Source organism: Macaca nemestrina, chromosome 10, assembly GCF_043159975.1.
Source record: "Macaca nemestrina isolate mMacNem1 chromosome 10, mMacNem.hap1, whole genome shotgun sequence".
Lineage (NCBI taxonomy): Eukaryota > Metazoa > Chordata > Mammalia > Primates > Cercopithecidae > Macaca > Macaca nemestrina.
Window position 1 is genome coordinate 9,695,557 of NC_092134.1, and position 17,470 is coordinate 9,713,026.

Sequence of the window (17,470 nt, forward strand, 5' to 3'; positions counted from 1 at the left end):
AAAAAAACCAGCCAGGCGAGGTGGTGGGCGCCTGTAGTCCCAGCTACTCGGGAGGCTGAGGCAGGAGAATGGTCTAAACCCGGGAGGCGGAGCTTGCAGGGAGCAGAGATCGCGCCACTGCACCCTAGCTTGGGCGACAGAGCAAGACTCCGTCTCAAAAAAAAATATTGCCGGGCGTGGTGGCTCACGCCTGCAATCCCAGCACTTTGGGAGGCCGAGGTGGGCGTATCACGAGGTCAGGAGATCGAGACCATCCTGGCTAACACGGTGAAACCCCGTCTGTACTAAAAATACAAAAAATTAGCCGGGCGTGGTGGTGCGTGCCTGTCGTCCCAGCTACTCGGAGGCTGAGGCAGGAGAATGGCGTGAACCCGGGAGGCGGAGCTTGCAGTGAGCGGAGATGGCGCCACTGCACTCCAGCCTGGGCGACAAAGTGAGACTCCGTCTCAAAAAAAAAAAAAAAAAAAAAAAATTAACCAGGCGTGTTGGTGGGCACTACTTGGGAGGGTGAGGCAGGAGCATCAGCCCAGGAGGCAGAGGTTGCAGTGAGCGGAGACCGTGCGGTTGTACTCCCCCTTGGGCAACAAGAGCGAAACTGCGTAGTCATGCTCATCGTGCTCTTGGCTAATGCCATTTTTGTAGGACATCACGAAACACTGACATTTAATTTTATCACAGAGCAAATGGGCTAGCTGAAAATCAGTATATTTATGTAACGTGAAATTGGTTTTCTGAGAAGAGTACAGATTCTTCATAAGTATGTTTGTATATATAAATTGGTTATTTCAGAGAAATTAATGAGAAAAGTTAAAATTTAGAAAGCTCTTTTTCCCCCCTATAAAATGGGGGAAAATCCGTGGCAGCAGAAGACTTTAGTTTGGCCCCTGAGATTATAGTTGGAAAAACCTCCAAACTAAAATTTGTCTACTTTAAATTGGCTTTAGTCCCCCCCAACCCCCTGCCCCCCTCAAACTCCATAGAATTCATCCTTCAAGTCTTCCAGGCTCAACGTTTATTTTTTCTTTTCTCTTGGCTTAGCTCTAACCATTCATCAGCTCATACTTTTTCTCTGGCGTGCTTCATATTCTCGCTTCCATTTTGAGTATTTAAGCTAAATCTGATGGATTTAGCTCCCTAAGTATCTTGGATTCCATTTCCCCTTCTCTCTGCCCCATACAGTTATAATACATCTCTCTCATGGTCAGCTGTGGCAGTTTCCCAAGATGTCTTTCTACTCCGGGTCTTGTTCTGCCCCCTCTTAGTTTGTTTCCACATTGCTGTTGACAAATCTCTTTTTTTCTTTCTTTACTGAGTTGGGCGGGGGGGTCTTACTGTGTAGCCCAGGCTGGAGTGCAGTGGTGCCATCACAGCTCCCTGCAGTCTCCAACTCCTGGGCTCAGGTTCCTTCCAAGTGGCTGGGACTACAGGCCTGCACCACCACACTTGGCTAATTAAAAAAAATTTTGTGTAGATATGGGGTCTCCAGGCAGGTCTTGAACTCCTGGCCTCAAGCTAACCTCCTGCACCTCTACTTTGGTGCTGGGATTACAGACTTGAGCCACAGTGCCCAGATGAGTAATCTTTCTAAGTCACAAATCTACTGTGTCAAGTAGTCTTCAATCAGAAAACTTGTTAGTAATCCCTGTTTCCCACAGAAGCAAGTGGACTCTCCACCGTGGTGTACAAAGCTGTAGGTGATACTTCATCTCTTGCCATTTCCTGCCTGAGACCCATACTTCTGTTCTGAGCTTCCGTATCATAGCCATGTTGAATTATCTCCAGAGGTTTTCTCTTTTTTTTTTTTTTTTTGAGATGCCGTCTCGCTCTGTCACCCAGGCTGGAGTGCAGTGGCACAATCTTGGCTCACTGCAACCTCCACCTCTTGGTTCAAGCGATTTTTCCTGCCTCAACCTCCAGAGAAGCTGGGATTACAGGCACCCGCCAGTACGTGTGGCTAATTTTTGTATTTTTGGTAGAGGCAAGGTTTCACCATTTTGGCCAGGCTGGTCTCAAACTTCTGAACTCAGGTGATCCACCTGGCTTGGGCTCCCAAAGTGCTGGGATTACAGGTGTGAGTTACTGCACCTGGCCTCCAGCCATAGTTTTTGTTTTTGTTTTTGTTTTTTTTTTTGAGACGGAGTCTGGTTCTGTTGCCCAGGCCGGAGTGCAATGGCGCGATCTCGGCTCACTGCAAGCTCCACCTCCTGGGTTCACACCATTCTCCTGCCTCAGCCTCCCGAGTGCCTGGGACTACAGGCGCCTGCCATCACGCCTGGCTAATTTTTCTTTTTTTTTTTTTTTTTTTTTTTTTTTTGAGATGGCCATCACGCCTGGCTAATTTTTCTTTTTTTTTTTTTTTTTTTTTTTTTTTTGAGATGGAGTCTCGCTCTGCCTCCCAGGCTGGAGTGCAGTGGCCGGATCTCAGCTCACTGCAAGCTCCACCTCCCGGGTTCATGCCATTCTCCTGCCTCAGCCTCCCGAGTAGCTGGGACTACAGGCGCCCGCCACCTCGCCCGGCTAGTTTTCTGTATTTTTTAGTAGAGACGGGGTTTCACCGTGTCAGCCAGGATGGTCTCGATCTCCTGACCTCGTGATCCGCCCGTCTCGGCCTCCCAAAGTGCTGGGATTACAGGCTTGAGCCACCGCGCCCGGCATAATTTTTCTATTTTTAGTAGAGACAGGGTTTCACCATGTTAGCTAGGATGGTCTCGATCTCCTGACCTTGTGATCCGCCTGCCTCAGCCTCCTGAAGTGCTGGGATTACAGGCGTGAGCCATGTGCCCTGCCGCCTCCAGCCATAGTTTTTAAAGCATGTCAAATTCTTTCATGCCTCCATGTTTTGAATGCATAGTCCAGAGGATCCTGGTCTACCTGATAATTCCCTGAGGCTCTGCTGCTTTGTCATCTTTATCTCTGCTTCCACAAAGTTCATTATTTCCTTCTCTGTTCCCGTAGCCTTTTGTAGACATATACTCGTGCTATGATTTATGTACTTCTCTATCCTTTCTATTTTTGCGTGAGCTTGGGATCCAAGACTATTTCTTTTTATCCTCTTTGCCTGACACATGGCAGGTTCTTCATTAATATTGAATGAATGGGTCTAGTAGAGATTGTTGGATTGTTTAGAGGGGAGTTAATATTTGTCACTTTTGTTTTTTATGTTAATATTTAATATTTCATTTTAAAGATGGTGGAACCAGGGCAAGATTTACTGCTTGCTGCTTTGAGTGAGAGTGGAATTAGTCCAAATGACCTCTTTGATATTGATGGTGGAGATGCAGGGCTTGCAACTCCAATGCCTACCCCGTCAGTTCAGCAGGTAAGAGTTTTCCAAAGCCTCTCTTTCTTGGTGATTTCCGCTTACAGTACTTTTTTTTTTTTTTTTTTTTGAGATAGTCTCACTCTGTGGCCCAGACTGGAGTGTAGTGGTATAGTCATGGCTCACTGAAGTCTCAACCTCCCAGGCTCAAGCAGTCCTTCTGCCTCAGCCCCTTAAGCGGCTGGGTCTATAGGCACGCGCCACCATGCCCAGCTAATTTTTTGTCTTTTTTGTAGAGACAGCATTTGCCATGTTGCCCCAGGCTGGTCTTGAACTCCTGAGCTCAAGCAATTGCCCACCTCAGCCTCCCAAAGTGTTGGGATTACAGGTGCGAGCCAAGCTCGGCCCAATTTTAAATATACTTGTGAAGCCTTAATTTTAGATACATGTGTTAATTTTTTTTTTTTTTTTTTTTTTTTTGAGACAGAGTCTTGCTCTGTTGCCCTGGCTGGAGTGCAGTGGCGCCATCTCGGCTCACTGCAACCTCTGCCTCCTGGGTTCAAAATTCTCTTGCCTCAGCCTCCTGAGTAGTTGGGATTACAGGCGTGGGCCACCACACCTGGCTAATTTTTGTATTTTCAGTAGAGATGGGGTTTCACCATGTTGTTCAGGCTGGTCTCGAACTCCTGACCTTGTGATCCGCCTGCCTCAGCCTCCCAAAGTGCTGGGATTACAGGTGTGAGCCACTGTGCCCGGCTGAATGTTATTTTTATGTTGAGTATTCACTTTGATTTATGAGGCAAAAAATAACACTATTTTCTGCTTTGATATTATTATAAATGTGCAGACAGTGTAAGAGATGTTTAGTGTTCTTGTGGGAGTATCTTTAATTTCCTTAATAGTAGTTTAATTATTTAGGGATATTCTTCTGTGACTTCACCATATACATTCTCTGAAAGCAAAAATGTAAGATTCTGGCAGGGCACGGTGTCTCATGCCAGTAATCCCAGCACTTAGGGAGGCTGAGACTGAAGGATTGCTTGAGCCCAGGAGTTTGAGACCAGCCTGGGCAACGTAGCAAGACCTTGTCTCTATAAAAAGTTAAATAAGGCCGGGCGCGGTGGCTCAAGCCTGAATCCCAGCACTTTGGGAGGCCGAGACGGGCGGATCACGAGGTCAGAAGATCGAGACCATCCTGGCTAACACGGTGAAACTCTGTCTCTACTAAAAAATACAAAAAACTAGCTGGGCGAGGTGGGGGGCGCCTGTAGTCCCAGCTACTCGGGAGGCTGAGGCAGGAGAATGGCATAAACCCAGGAGGTGGAGCTTGCAGTGAGCTGAGATCGCGCCACTGCACTCCAGCCTGGGCGACAGAGCCAGACTCCATCTCAAAAAAAAAAAAAGTTAAATAAAATTAGCTGGCCATAGGTGTGTGTGCTTGATGTCCCAGCTACCCAGGAGGCTGAGGTGGGAGGATCACTTGAGCTCAGGAGTTTGAGGCTATTGTGAGTTGTTATCGTGCCACTGTACTTTAGCCTGGGTGACAGAGCAAGACCTTGTTTCTGAAAAATAAAAAAATAGACTGGTCTGAATGCACTGTTGTTGTTTTTTGTTTTTTTTTTGTTTTGTTTTTTTTTTTGAGACAGAGTCTGGCTCTGCCGCCCAGGCTGGAGTGCAGTGGCCGGATCTCAGCTCACTGCAAGCTCCGCCTCCCGGGTTCACGCCATTCTCCTGCCTCAGCCTCCCGAGTAGTTGGGACTACAGGCGCCCGCCACTGCGCCCGGCTAGTTTTTTTTTGTATTTTTTAGCAGAGACGGGGTTTCACCGTGTTAGCCAGGATGGTCTCGATCTCCTGACCTCGTGATCCGCCCGTCTCGGCCTCCCAAAGTGCTGGGATTACAGGCTTGAGCCACTGCGCCTGGCCTGCACTGTTGTTTATAGCTAATTGATCACACCCAATTACAGATTTCTTTGTTTCTCCTCTACTCCCACCTGACTAACCTTAAAAAAAAAAAAAAAAAAAAAAGACTAAAAAATTTTTTTTTGTTGTTTTTGAGACAGAGTCTTACTCTGTCACCCAGACTGGAGTGCAGTGGCACGATCTTGGCTTACTGCAACCTCCAACTCTCAGATTCAAGCAATTCTCCTGCCTCAGCTTCCCGAGTAGCTGGGATTACAGGCGCCTGCCGCCACGCCTGGCTAATGTTTTTATGTTTTTGTTTTATTTATATATTTATTTTTTGAAATTGAGTCTCCCTCTGTTGCCTAGGCCGGAATGCAGTGGCGCGATCTCCATCACTGCAAGCTCTGCCTCCCAGGTTCATGCCATTCTCCTGCCTCAGCCTCCTGAGTAGCTGGGACTACAGGTGCCCACCACTACACTTGGCTGATTTTTTGTATTTTTAGTGGAGACGGGGTTTCACCGTGTTAGCCAGGATGGTCTCGATCTCCTGACCTCGTGATCCACCCGTCTCGGCCTCCCAAAGTGCTGGGATTACAGGCTTGAGCCACCGCGCCCGGCCTGTATTTTTTTTTAGTAGAGATGGGGTTTCACCGTGTTAGCCAGGATGATCTTGATCTCCTGACCTCGTGATCTGCCCGTCTTGGCCTCCCAAAGTGCTGGGATTACAGACTTGAGCCACCGCGCCCGGCCACAAAAATGTTTTTACAACGGGATTGTTAGTATAGTTTTGTGGAGATCTTGTGCTTGCAGAGATTGTTACATTGTATCTGCTGTTAGTGATTTCACCTCCGTTTGAATGTTAAGCTTGATATTTTTTAATAAATGCAAATCTTGTCCTTGAAACAGAATTTACTGCTGTCCTTTATATTTTGTCTGATGTTGTTTTCTCTCCAGTCAGTGCCACTTAGTGCATTAGAACTAGGTTTGGAGACCGAAGCAGCAGTTCCTGTTAAACAAGAACCAGAGACTGTACCTACTCCAGCACTATTAAATGTGAGGGTAAGAATTATTTAGATTTGTCCTTACTTCTAAAATAGTTTAGAACTGTAGTGAGAAAACATGGCCAGGTGTGGTGGTTCGCACCTGTAATCTCAGCACTTTGAGAGGCTGAGGTAGGAGGATTGCTTGAGCCAAAGAATTCAAGACCAGCTTGAGCAAAATGGCAAGACCCCATCTCTATAAAAGAAGAAACGGGCTGCGCATGGTGGTTCATACCTATAATCCTGGCACTTTGGGAGGCCAAGGTGGATGGATCACTTGAGGTCAGGAGTTCAAGACCAGCCTGGCCAACATGGTGAAACCCCATCTCTATCTCTACTAAAAATACAAAAATTAACTGGGTGTGGTGGTGCTCACCTATAGTCATAGCTACTTGGGAGGCTGAGGCAGGAGAATCTCATGAACCCAGGAAGTGGAGGTTGCAGTGAGCCGAGACCAAACCACTGCACTCTAGCCTGGGTGACAGAGCAAGACTTCATAGCAAAAAATAAAAAAAAGAGGTTGGGTGCAGTGGCTCACGCCTGTAATCCCAACACTTTTGGAGGCTGGGGCGGATGGATCACAAGGTCAGGAGATGGAGACCATCCTGGCTAACATGGTGAAACCCCGTCTCTACTAAAAATACAAAAAATTAGCTGGGCGTGGTGGCGGGCGCCTATAGTCCCAGCTACTCGGGAGGCTGAGGCAGGAGAATGGTGTGAACCTGGGAGGCGGAGCTTACAGTGAGCTGAAATGGAGCCACTGCACTCCAGGCTGGACGACAGAGCGAGACTGTCTCAAAAAAAAAAAAAAAAAAAAGCATAATTAATAAAAAAAATAACCTTTTAGTGTGAAATAGTTTTCTCTCTCTCGTTCTACTTTTTGCCACTTTCCCAATATCCTACCCTTACCTCCTATTTTGTGACACATTTCTTTTTTTTTTTTTTTTTTTTTTTTTGAGACGGAGTCTCGCTCTGTCACCCAGGCTGGCGTGCAGTGGCGCAATCTCGGCTCACTGCAAGCTCCGTCTCCTGGGTTCACGCCATTCTCCTGCCTCAGCCTCCCGAGTAGCTGGGACTACAGGCGCCCACAACCGCGCCCGGCTAATTTTTTGTATTTTTAGTAGAGACGGGGTTTCACCGTGGTCTCGATCTCCTGACCTTGTGATCCGCCCGCCTCGGCCTCCCAAAGTGCTGGGATTACAGGCGTGAGCCACCGCGCCCGGCCTTTATGACACATTTCTTTCATTCTTGTTTCAATTTTTTTTTTTTTTTTTTTTTTTTTGAGATGGAGTCTCGCTTTGTTGCCCAGGCTGGAGTGCAGTAGCGCCATCTCGGCTCACTGCAACCTCTGCCTCCCGGGTTCAAGCAATTCTTCTGCTTCAGCTTCCCGAGTCACTGGGACTGTAAGTGCCCACCACCATGCCGTGGCTAATTTTTGTATCTTTAATAGAGACAGGGTTTTACCATGTTGGCCAGGCTGGTCTTGAACTCCAGACCTCAGGTAATGTGCCCGCCTCAGTGTTCCAAAGTGCTGGGATTACAGGTGTGAGCCACCGCTCCCAGCCCCACAAAGATTTTTTTTTTTTTTTTTTTGAGACGGAGTCTCGCTCTGTCGCCCAGGCTGGAGTGCAGTGGCTGGATCTCACCTCACTGCAAGCTCCGCCTCCCGGGTTTATGCCAGTCTCCTGCCTCAGCTTCCTGAGTAGCTGGGACTACAGGCGCCTGCCACCTCGCCGACTAGTTTTTTGTATTTTTTTTTTCAGTAGAGACGGGGTTTCACCGTGTTAGCCAGGATGGTCTCGATCTCCCCACCTCGGGATTCGCCCATCTCGGCCTCCCAAAGTGCTGGGATTACAGGCTTGAGCCACCGCGCCCGGCCAATATATTTTTAAAAACAGATTTGTATGTGAAGATATATAGTATGTTCGTTGATGACAAGTCAAAATACTGAAAACAAAATTGTAAATAGTAGACTCTTTATTAAAGACTCATTATTAAAGGAGTCATGGAGAAATAGCAAGTAGTGTTGAGGAGGAAAAAGGTGAAAATGTCATCAATCAAGGCATTGGAAACTTTGTTACTAGTCTTTTGGGGAGGTTGGGGTGGGAGGGCGTCTTGCTATTTTGCCAAGGCTGATCTTAAAATCAAGTGAGCCTCCTGTGTCACCCTCCCAAGGAGCTGGAAATGCAGGTGCACACCACTGTGCCTGGCTTAGTTGTATTATTTTCAGTTTGTGTGGGATAGTTCTATTTTATGCTTGCCATCCCTGACAGTTTTAGAAAGGGTTATATTACTACTATATCTTCTTTTCATCAAAGTTGTGCATTTTAACTTGGTAATTTGTAGCTAATCAAATCAGAAATGAAGTACCAATATTTAGGCAAGACTGGGCACAGTGGCTCACGCCTGTAATCCCAGCACTTTAGGAGGTTGAGGTAGGATAATGGCTTGAGCCCAGGAGTTTGAGACCAACCTGAGCAACATAGTGAGACTCTTACCTCTAAAAAAAATTTGCCACGCATGGTGGCTTGCACCTGTAGTCCCAGCTACATGAGAGGTTGAGGTGCAAGAATCACTTGAACCTGCTTGGGCAAGGCTGCAGTGAGCTATGATCACACTTCAGCCTGGGTGACAGAATGAGACTATGTTTCAAAGAAAGAAGCAATGATAAAAGTACATTTTAGATTTTTAGTTGTTCTTCCAGGTTTATGGATATAAGCTTCATTAGAGAATAAAGCATTTTTCAGTGGTGTATTATTTTTCGTTTTCTGTCTAGCAGCAGCCTCCATCTACTACAACATTTGTGCTGAATCAAATAAATCATCTTCCACCCTTGGGATCTACCATTGTAATGACTAAAACACCACCTGTAACAACCAACAGGCAAACCATCACTTTAACTAAGTTTATCCAGACTACTGCAAGCACACGCCCGTCAGTCTCAGCACCAACAGTACGAAATGCCATGACTTGTGCACCTTCAAAAGACCAAGTTCAGCTGAAGGATCTACTGAAAAATAATAGTCTTAATGAACTCATGAAACTAAAGCCACCTGCTAATATTGCTCAGCCAGTAGCAACAGCAGCTAGTAAGTCCGTTTTCAATAGTATCAGCTTTCTCCCTTTGGTAAGCTATGTCAGCGTGTTTGTTAAACCATTTGCTTGAGTTTTTAAAGAACTGGGCATTAAAGGGTGTTTATCTGCATTGTTTTGCATACTTACAGTCTTAAAAACAATTCAAGGGAAGCAAAAGTTTAGATGTCTTGGGTAGAATGTTTAGCTTTGAAATGAAATTTCTGGGATTATCAGGTGGCTACATTAGCAACATGAAATCTTACCAATTTTATATATTATAGGTAGTCAGTTAACATCTTTCTTAATCCTTTACAAATCAGTGCATCATACACTTTATTTACCTATGACTCATCTGTGGATCTTGTTTGAAAGCAGAATCTGATTCTCAGTAGAGCCCACAATTCTACATTTCTTTTTTCTTTTTTTGAGGTGGACTTTCAGTCTGTCACTCAGACTGGAGTGCAGTGGTGCAGTCTCCGCTCACTGCAACCTCCATCTCATGGGTTCAGGCCATTCTCCTGCCTCCACCTCCCGAGTAGCTGGGATTACAGGAGCATGCCACCACGCCCAGCTAATTTTTGTATTTTTGCTGGAGATGGGGTTTCACTGTGTTGGCCAGGTTGGTCTCAAACTCCTGAGCTCAGGCAGTCTGCCCACCTTAGCCTCCCAAAGTGGTGTTGGGATTACAAGCGTGAGCTACCACGCCCGGCCTGCTTGTGTTTTTCTGAAATAGAGGGCTAAGAGCATTCTAAAAGAATGGGTGATCCCAGCACTTTGGGAGGCTGAGATGGGTGGATCACGAGGTCAGGAGATCGAGACCATCCTGGCGAACACAGTGAAACCCCATCTCTACTAAAACTACAAAAAACTAGCCGGGCGAGGTGGTGGGTGCCTGTAGTCCTAGCTACTCGGGAGGCTGAGGCAGGAGAATGGTGTAAACCCGGGAGACGGAGCTTGCAGTGAACTGAGATACAGCCACTGCACTCCAGCCTGGGCGACATAGCGAGACTCCGTCTCAAAAAAAAAAAAAAAAAAAAAAAGAATGGGTGATAAGTGTTTTTTTTTTTTTTTTTTTTTTTTTTTTTTTGAGACGGAGTCTCACGCTGTTGCCCAGGCTGGAGTGCAGTGGCGCGATCTCGGCTCACTGCAAGCTCCGCCTCCCGGGTTCCCGCCATTCTTCTGCCTCAGCCTCCTGAGTAGCTGGGACTACAGGCGCCCGCCACCGCGCCCGGCTAATTTTTTGTATTTTTAGTAGAGACGGGGTTTCACTGTGGTCTTGATCTCCTGACCTTGTGATCCGCCCGCCTCGGCCTCCCAAAGTGCTGGGATTACAGGCTTGAGCCACCGCGCCCGGCCGATAAGTGTTGATAGGAAGATGTAGAACTTTGTCTTAAGTGACAGATGTAATAAATATTTTTTTCAGATCATCTGGTTTTTATGTTTGGGTCCATACCATTGTGTCCTTGTGGTTGTAGTTTTTTGTTTTTTGGTTTTTGTTTTTTGGTTTTCCTTTCAAGGTCATTGTCCTGAACTGACTGCAACCTGGCAGTGAGATGCAAGTTGGGAAATCATTCTAGCTGTCTTAGGGCTGATTCCATTTTCTGCTGTGGAGTGCAGCGCTGTGACCTTGACCTGGCTGAGGTGCAGGGCAGCTTCTGGAATCACTTGCAAGGGATTTGGGGATGGTCGACAGTTGGAGGAAGATGCTTCTCGTTAGGGTCTTTGGATTTAATGAGGAAGCCTGCTTCTTGTATGAGTGGCTTCCTCACATCAGCATATGCCATCGTAATAACTTAAAGGAGTGGATGTATGCTATTGTGAGGGAAGAATTTAGAGACCAAAACAGAAAACAGGATGGATTTGGAGCTGGCTGAACAAGATACCTAGTACAGTAAATTCTCCCATATTTAAGGTAGTGATTTTTAAAAGACAAATGCAGGCATTTATAAGGCTGCACAGCAAGACTGTCCTTGTATGGAAGCCTGAAAAACTGTCAAGCTAGATCAGGACTAAGAAACAAAGATGGGCTGGGCACGGTGGCTCATGCCTGTAATCCCAGTATGTTTGGAGCCCGAGGTGGGTGGATCATGAGGTCAGGGGTTCAAGACCAGCCTGGCCAAGATGGTGAAACCCCGTCTCTATTAAAAATACAAAAATTAGCTGGGCATGGTGACAGGCGTCTGTAATCTCAGCTACTTGGGAGGCTGAGGCAGGGAATTGCTTGAACCCAGGAGGCAGAGGTTGCAGTGAGCTGAGATGGCGCCACTGTACTCCCGCCTGGGCAACAGAGCAAGACTCTGTCTCAAAAAAAAAAAAAAAAAGATGGTAGGTGAATGCTGAAGATAAAGTTTTTTGTTGTAGGAGGTGGTCCTCTTTTTACTGAAGGGGAAAAACATTGAAAATATGGAACTGCAGAAAGCAAGGGTGTTGCATGTTCTACCTCTTTTCTGGGTGGTTATTACCCCTTTGGATTTCTAACCTGTCACTTTCTCTGGTCTTTAAACTAGGAGCTGATCACTGGCCCTTTCACAATTATAATAAACAAATCATGCCCCCAAATACCATCTCTGTTCTAGTCTCCTTGTTTTGTTAATACTTTATTTTTATTTTTATTTTTTTTTGTGAGACGGAGTCTCATTCCATTGCCCAGGCTGGAGTGCAATGACATGATCGGCTCACTGTAACCTCTGCCTCTTTTTTTTTTTTTTTTTTTTTTTTGAGACGGAGTCTCGCTATGTCGACCAGGCTGGAGTGCCGTGGCCGGATCTCAGTTCACTGCAAGCTCCACCTCCCGGGTTTACGCCATTCTCCTGCCTCAGCCTCCCGAGTAGCTGGGACTACAGGCGCCCGCCACCTCGCCCGGCTAGTTTTTTTTGTATTTTTTAGTAGAGATGGGGTTTCACCGGGTTAGCCAGGATGGTCTCGATCTGCTGACCTCGTGATCCACCCGTCTCGGCCTCCCAAAGTGCTGGGATTACAGGCTTGAGCCACCGCGCCCGGCCAACCTCTGCCTCTTGAGTTAAAGTGATTCTCCTGCTTCAGCCTCGCGAATAGCTGGGATTACAGGCATGAGCCACCAAGCCTGGCTATTTTTAGTAGAGACGGGGTTTCACCACGTTGGCCATGCTGGTCTTGAACTCCTGACCTCAAGTGATCAGCCCACCTTGGCCTCCCAAAGTTCTGGGATTACAGGCATGAGCCACCACACCTGTCCCATGAATACTTGAATTAGTTGTACTCGTTTTAGAGTCCAAGTGATAGTCCTCCCAAATACTCTTCATCTTTTGCTAGAATAGATGAAATGCTGATCAGCCCTCCTGGTGTTAGCACTCTCTTCCCTAAAGGCAGTGATTTCCACACCTCTATCTCAAGAATTCCCGGTACTGTGAGGACTTCAGGGATCCTTGGAGGCTGAAGGGTGGTTCCAGGGGTTCTGGACTGGATATCCCCACCCCTATTCAGTCAAGCAGCTCTGATGATTGATAAGTGGATTTTGAGATTTTATTGCTATATTTAAAAGAGTTTGAAAACCAGTGGTATAGAAGAAGAAAGTTCATTGTTTGGATCTTTACTCTGGGAGCAGGAGGAAAGTAAGGAGTTCCAAAATTGATTTTTCTTCTTCTAGAAATAATTGTTTTGCCTTGAAAATTAGCAAGAACCGGCGGGCGCGGTGGCTCAAGCCTGTAATCCCAGCACTTTGGGAGGCTGAGGCGGGTGGATCACGAGGTCAGGAGATGGAGACTATCCTGGCTAACATGGTGAAACCCCGTCTCTACTAAAAATACAAAAAAAATTAGCCGGGCGTGGTGGTAGGCGCCTGTAGTCCCAGCTACTTGGGAGTCTGAGGCGGGAGAATGGCGTGAACCCGGGAGGCGGAGCTTGCAGTGAGCCGAGATCATGCCACTGCACTCCAGCCTGGGCGACATAGCGAGACTCTGTCTCAAAAAAAAAAAAAAAAAAAGAAAATTAGCAAGAACCACCAGATCACATGAAATTGACTCCTTTTGGGTGATAATCCCAGGTTTTGGGTTTCTTTGGTTTTCTTTTCTTTCTTTTTTTTTTTTTTTTTTTTTTTTTTGAGACGGGAGTCTCACGCTGTTGCCCAGGCTGAAGTGCAGTGGCGCGATCTCGGCTCACTGCAAGCTCCGCCTCCCGGGTTCCCGCCATTCTCCTGCCTCAGCCTCCTGAGTAGCTGGGACTACAGGCGCCCGCCACCGCGCCCGGCTAATTTTTTGTATTTTTAGTAGAGACGGGGTTTCACTGTGGTCTCGATCTCCTGACCTTGTGATCCGCCCGCCTCGGCCTCCCAAAGTGCTGGGATTACAGGCTTGAGCCACCGCGCCCGGCCTTCTTTCTTTTTTTGAGATGGAGTCTTGCTCTGTCATCCAGGCTGGAGTGCTGTGGCGTGATCTCGGCTCAGTGCAGGCTCTGCCTCATAGTTTCACGCCATTCTTCTGCCTCAGCCTCCTGAGTAGCTGGGACTACAGGCGCCTGCCACCACGCCCGGCTAATTTTTTTTTGTGTTTTGATTTTTTAATATTTATTTGATTATTAATTTTTTGAGACAGAGTTTTGCTCTTGTTGCCCAGACTGGAGTACAGTGGTGCAATCTCCTGCTCACTGCAGCCTCCACCTCCCGAGTTCAAGCAGTTCTGTGCCTCAGCCTCCCGAGTAGCTGGGATTATGAGCATGTGCCACCATGCCTGGCTAATTTTGTATTTTTAGTAGAGACGGGGTTTCTCCATGTTGGTCAGGCTGGTCTTGAACTCCCAACCTCAGGTGATCCACCACCTCGGCCTCCCAAAGTGCTGGGATTACAGGCGTGAGCCACTTCTCCTAGCCCCCCCTTTTTTTTTTTTTTTTGAGATGGAGTCTCGCTTTGTCACCCAGGCTAGAGTCCAGTGGCGCTATCTCAGCTCACTGCAAGCTCTGCCTCCTGGGTTCACGCCATTCTCCTGCCTCAGCCTCCTGAGTAGCTAGGACTACAGGCACGCGCCACCACGCCCAGCTTGTTTCTGTATTTTTAGTAGAGAGTGGGTTTCACTATTTTCGCCAGGCTGGTCTTGAACTCTTGACCTTGTTATCCACCCGCCTCAGTGTCCCAAAGTGCTGGGATTACAGGCGTGAGCCGCTGCACCGGCCTTAAACTTTTGGATTTTTAAATAATGGGAAAATAAGTTCAGAATTTTCTTCTAAATGTAAATTGACTTTTTCCTCCTTAGCTGATGTAAGCAATGGTACAGTAAAGAAAGAATCTGCTAATAAAGAAGGAGCTAGAATGTGGATAAACGACGTGAAAATGAGGAGTTTTTCCCCAACCATGGTGAGTTTCAAATACCTGTGTCTTTATTTTTGTGTAGTATGAGAGTGTACTCAACTAAAAGTGTTCTATATGGAACAACCCTCAGAAAGCTGTTTTTGGGTTGGGGAGAAGCTATACAGGCGTGGAAACTAATGGCTGCACTTAAACCTTGCTGGCATAATATAGATACTAACCAGGGTGGTTAAAACTTGCAGATTTGATGGAGTGTGGCACTGACACGCAGTACTGATATCTTATTGTTAAAAATCTCATCTGAGCAGACAAAAAGACAATGTGGGGTTAACCAAAAGTAATTGATAACTGTTCATTTTAGGATCGAACTTGAATAGATAGCTCATAATGCACTGACAGATCATATAATGATGTGGTATCTGTAATTCTTTTTTTTTGAGACAGAATCTCATTCTTATCGCACAGGCTGGAGTGCAGTGGTGCTGTCTTGGCTCACTGCAACCTCCGCCTCCCAGGTTCAAGCGATTCTCCCACCTCAGCCTTTCGAGTAGCTGGGATTACAGGCGTGTGCCACCACGCCTGGCTAATTTTTGTGTTTTTGGTAGAAATGGGGTCTCACTATGTTGACCAGGTGGTCTCGAACTCCTGACCTCAGGTTATCCGCCCGCCTCAGCCTCCGAATGTGCTGAGATTACAGGCGTGAGCCACTGCACTTGACCTGGTTATAATTTTTTTTTTTTTTTTTTTTTTTTTATGAGATGGAGTCTGGCTCTGTTGCCCAGGCTGGAGTGCAGTGGCCGGATCTCAGCTCATTGCAAGCTCCGCCTCCCGGGTTTACGCCATTCTCCTGCCTCAGCCTCCCGAGTAGCTGGGACTACAGGCGCCCGCCACCTCGCCCGGCTATTTTTTTGTATTTTTTAGTAGAGACGGGGTTTCACCGTGTTAGCCAGGATGGTCTCGATCTCCAGACTTCGTGATGTGCCTGTCACGGCCTCCGAAAGTGCTGGGACTACAGGCTTGAGCCACCGCGCCCGGTCTATAATTCTTAACATTTTGAAAATGCTCGGCTGGGCACGGTGGCTCACGCCTGTAATCCCAGCACTTTGGGAGGCCGAGGCAGGCGCATCATGAGGTCAGGAGATCAAGACCATCCTGGCTAACATGGTGAAACCCCATCTCTACTAAAAAAATACAAAAAAAATTAGCTAGGCGTGGTGGCGGGTGCCTGTTGTCCCAGCTACTCGGGAGGCTGAAGCAGGAGAATGGCGTGAACCCGGAAGGCGGAGCATGCAGTGAGCCAAGACCGAGCCACTGCACTCCAGCCCGAGCGACGGAGCAAGACTCCGTCTCAAAAAAAAAAAAGAAACCGCTGTATGCTTTGGCTCAGTTGATTCCATACGTTTATGTAATAAATTCTCCATGTATAACATTGTTAATATGTAGTAGGTTTCTACACGAAGTATATTTATTACATGATTCTACTTTCAATAAACAAAATTTGACAACCATCTGGATTAAGTAGTAATAATGAAAAGTACATGAAAAGATACAGTGTACTCACAATAAAGGTTAAGAATTTGGAGGAACAGGTGACCTTCATGAACTCTAGTGGCTTGGTGGACTTTATGGAGGAGTAATGGAACTTGGGTTTTGAGTATGACGAGTCTTTGAGGTGGAATTTTAGGAAGGGAGCTAAAGGATTAATAGGCACAGAGGAGGTAGTGACTATGTGCTTTGGTGAAAATAAGCCAGGAAGCTTAGCTTGTAGAAAGAAATGGGAAAAGTCGGTCTGGGCTCCATGGAGGGTCCTGAATTGAGGTTTTTTGTTGTTGTTGTTGTTGTTTGTTTTGATTTGTTTTGAGATAGAGTCTTGCTCTGTTGCCCAGGCTGGAGTGTAGTGGTGTGATCTTGGCTCACTGCAACCTCCGCCTCCCAGATTCAAGCGATTCTTCTGCCTCAGCCTCCTGAGTAGCTGGGATTACAGATGCCCGCCACCAGGCCTGGCTAATTTTTGTATTTTTAGTAGAGACAGGGTTTTACCACATTAGCCAGACTGGTCTCGAATGCCTGACCTCAAGTGGTCCCTCCATCTCAGCCTCTCAAAGTGCTGGGAGGCCAAGGAGCCCTGTGCGGAATTGAGTTTGAAGGACTTTGGACTTAGTCTAGCACCACTGAGCCGTAGAGATGTTAGTGATTTGAGAGAAGTTGGGGTGCAGACTCAGTAAGGGGATAGGGAAGACAGATTCGGGATGAGTAGGAGAAGGCAAAAGAGATATGTTGGAAAGTTGGTTAACGTAAAGGGGAAGTAAAAAGGGGTGTACTAGAGACCTCGCAGAGGGGATTGGAAAAGGGAGAGGGGAAAGGGAAAAAAGAGATGACTGTACAATAACGATACCAAAATAATTTTGGAACTTGGTTCTGGAATATGGAATTGGAGACAATACAGCACACTGTAGCTGAGGTTTTGAATGGGGACCAGGAGAACAATAGTGCCACTGGCAGTACCCAGTTTACTTAGTGATTGTCTACCAACAGCACTTGGAAGGTGATTTTTGGAAACTAAGAATGCATATTTCTTCAAGAAATGTTTTATGTGGTTCTCATCATTTCCATTTCAGTCCATTATATGCTATAAGTTTTTTATTGGCCTAGCAGTTAAGTAACATCTCAGAGAGACTGCAGACTGATAGCCCATGAACCAAACTAGTCGACAAATATGTGTGTGTTTGTGTGTGTGTGTGTGTGTGTGTGTGGTTTTTTTTTTGAGACGGAGTCTCACTCTGCCGCCCAGGCTGGAGTGCAGTGGCCAGATCTCAGCTCACTGCAAGCTCCGCCTCCCGGGTTCACGCCGTTCTCCTGCCTCAGCCTCCCGAGTAGTTGGGACTACAGGCGCCCGCCACCGCGCCCGGCTAGTTTTC

At 46.8% G+C, this 17,470-nt stretch overlaps 1 protein-coding gene across 5 annotated transcripts in view; it reads left to right on the forward strand.

The window, feature by feature from the left end:
* Positions 1-17,470, forward strand: part of LOC105495454 (strawberry notch homolog 1) — an 84,390-nt gene that overhangs the window by 14,319 nt on the left and 52,601 nt on the right. For 2 of the 5 annotated variants that reach the window (XM_071070854.1, XM_071070855.1), the window contains exons 2-5: positions 3,188-3,319; positions 6,117-6,221; positions 8,979-9,291; positions 14,500-14,600. In XM_071070854.1, the coding sequence (XP_070926955.1) occupies positions 3,188-3,319; positions 6,117-6,221; positions 8,979-9,291; positions 14,500-14,600 (651 nt within the window). Of the gene's footprint in view, positions 1-3,187; positions 3,320-6,116; positions 6,222-8,978; positions 9,292-14,499; positions 14,601-17,470 lie in introns of those variants that run through there. The other 3 variants (XM_071070856.1, XM_071070857.1, XM_071070858.1) reach the window with 3 other exon arrangements.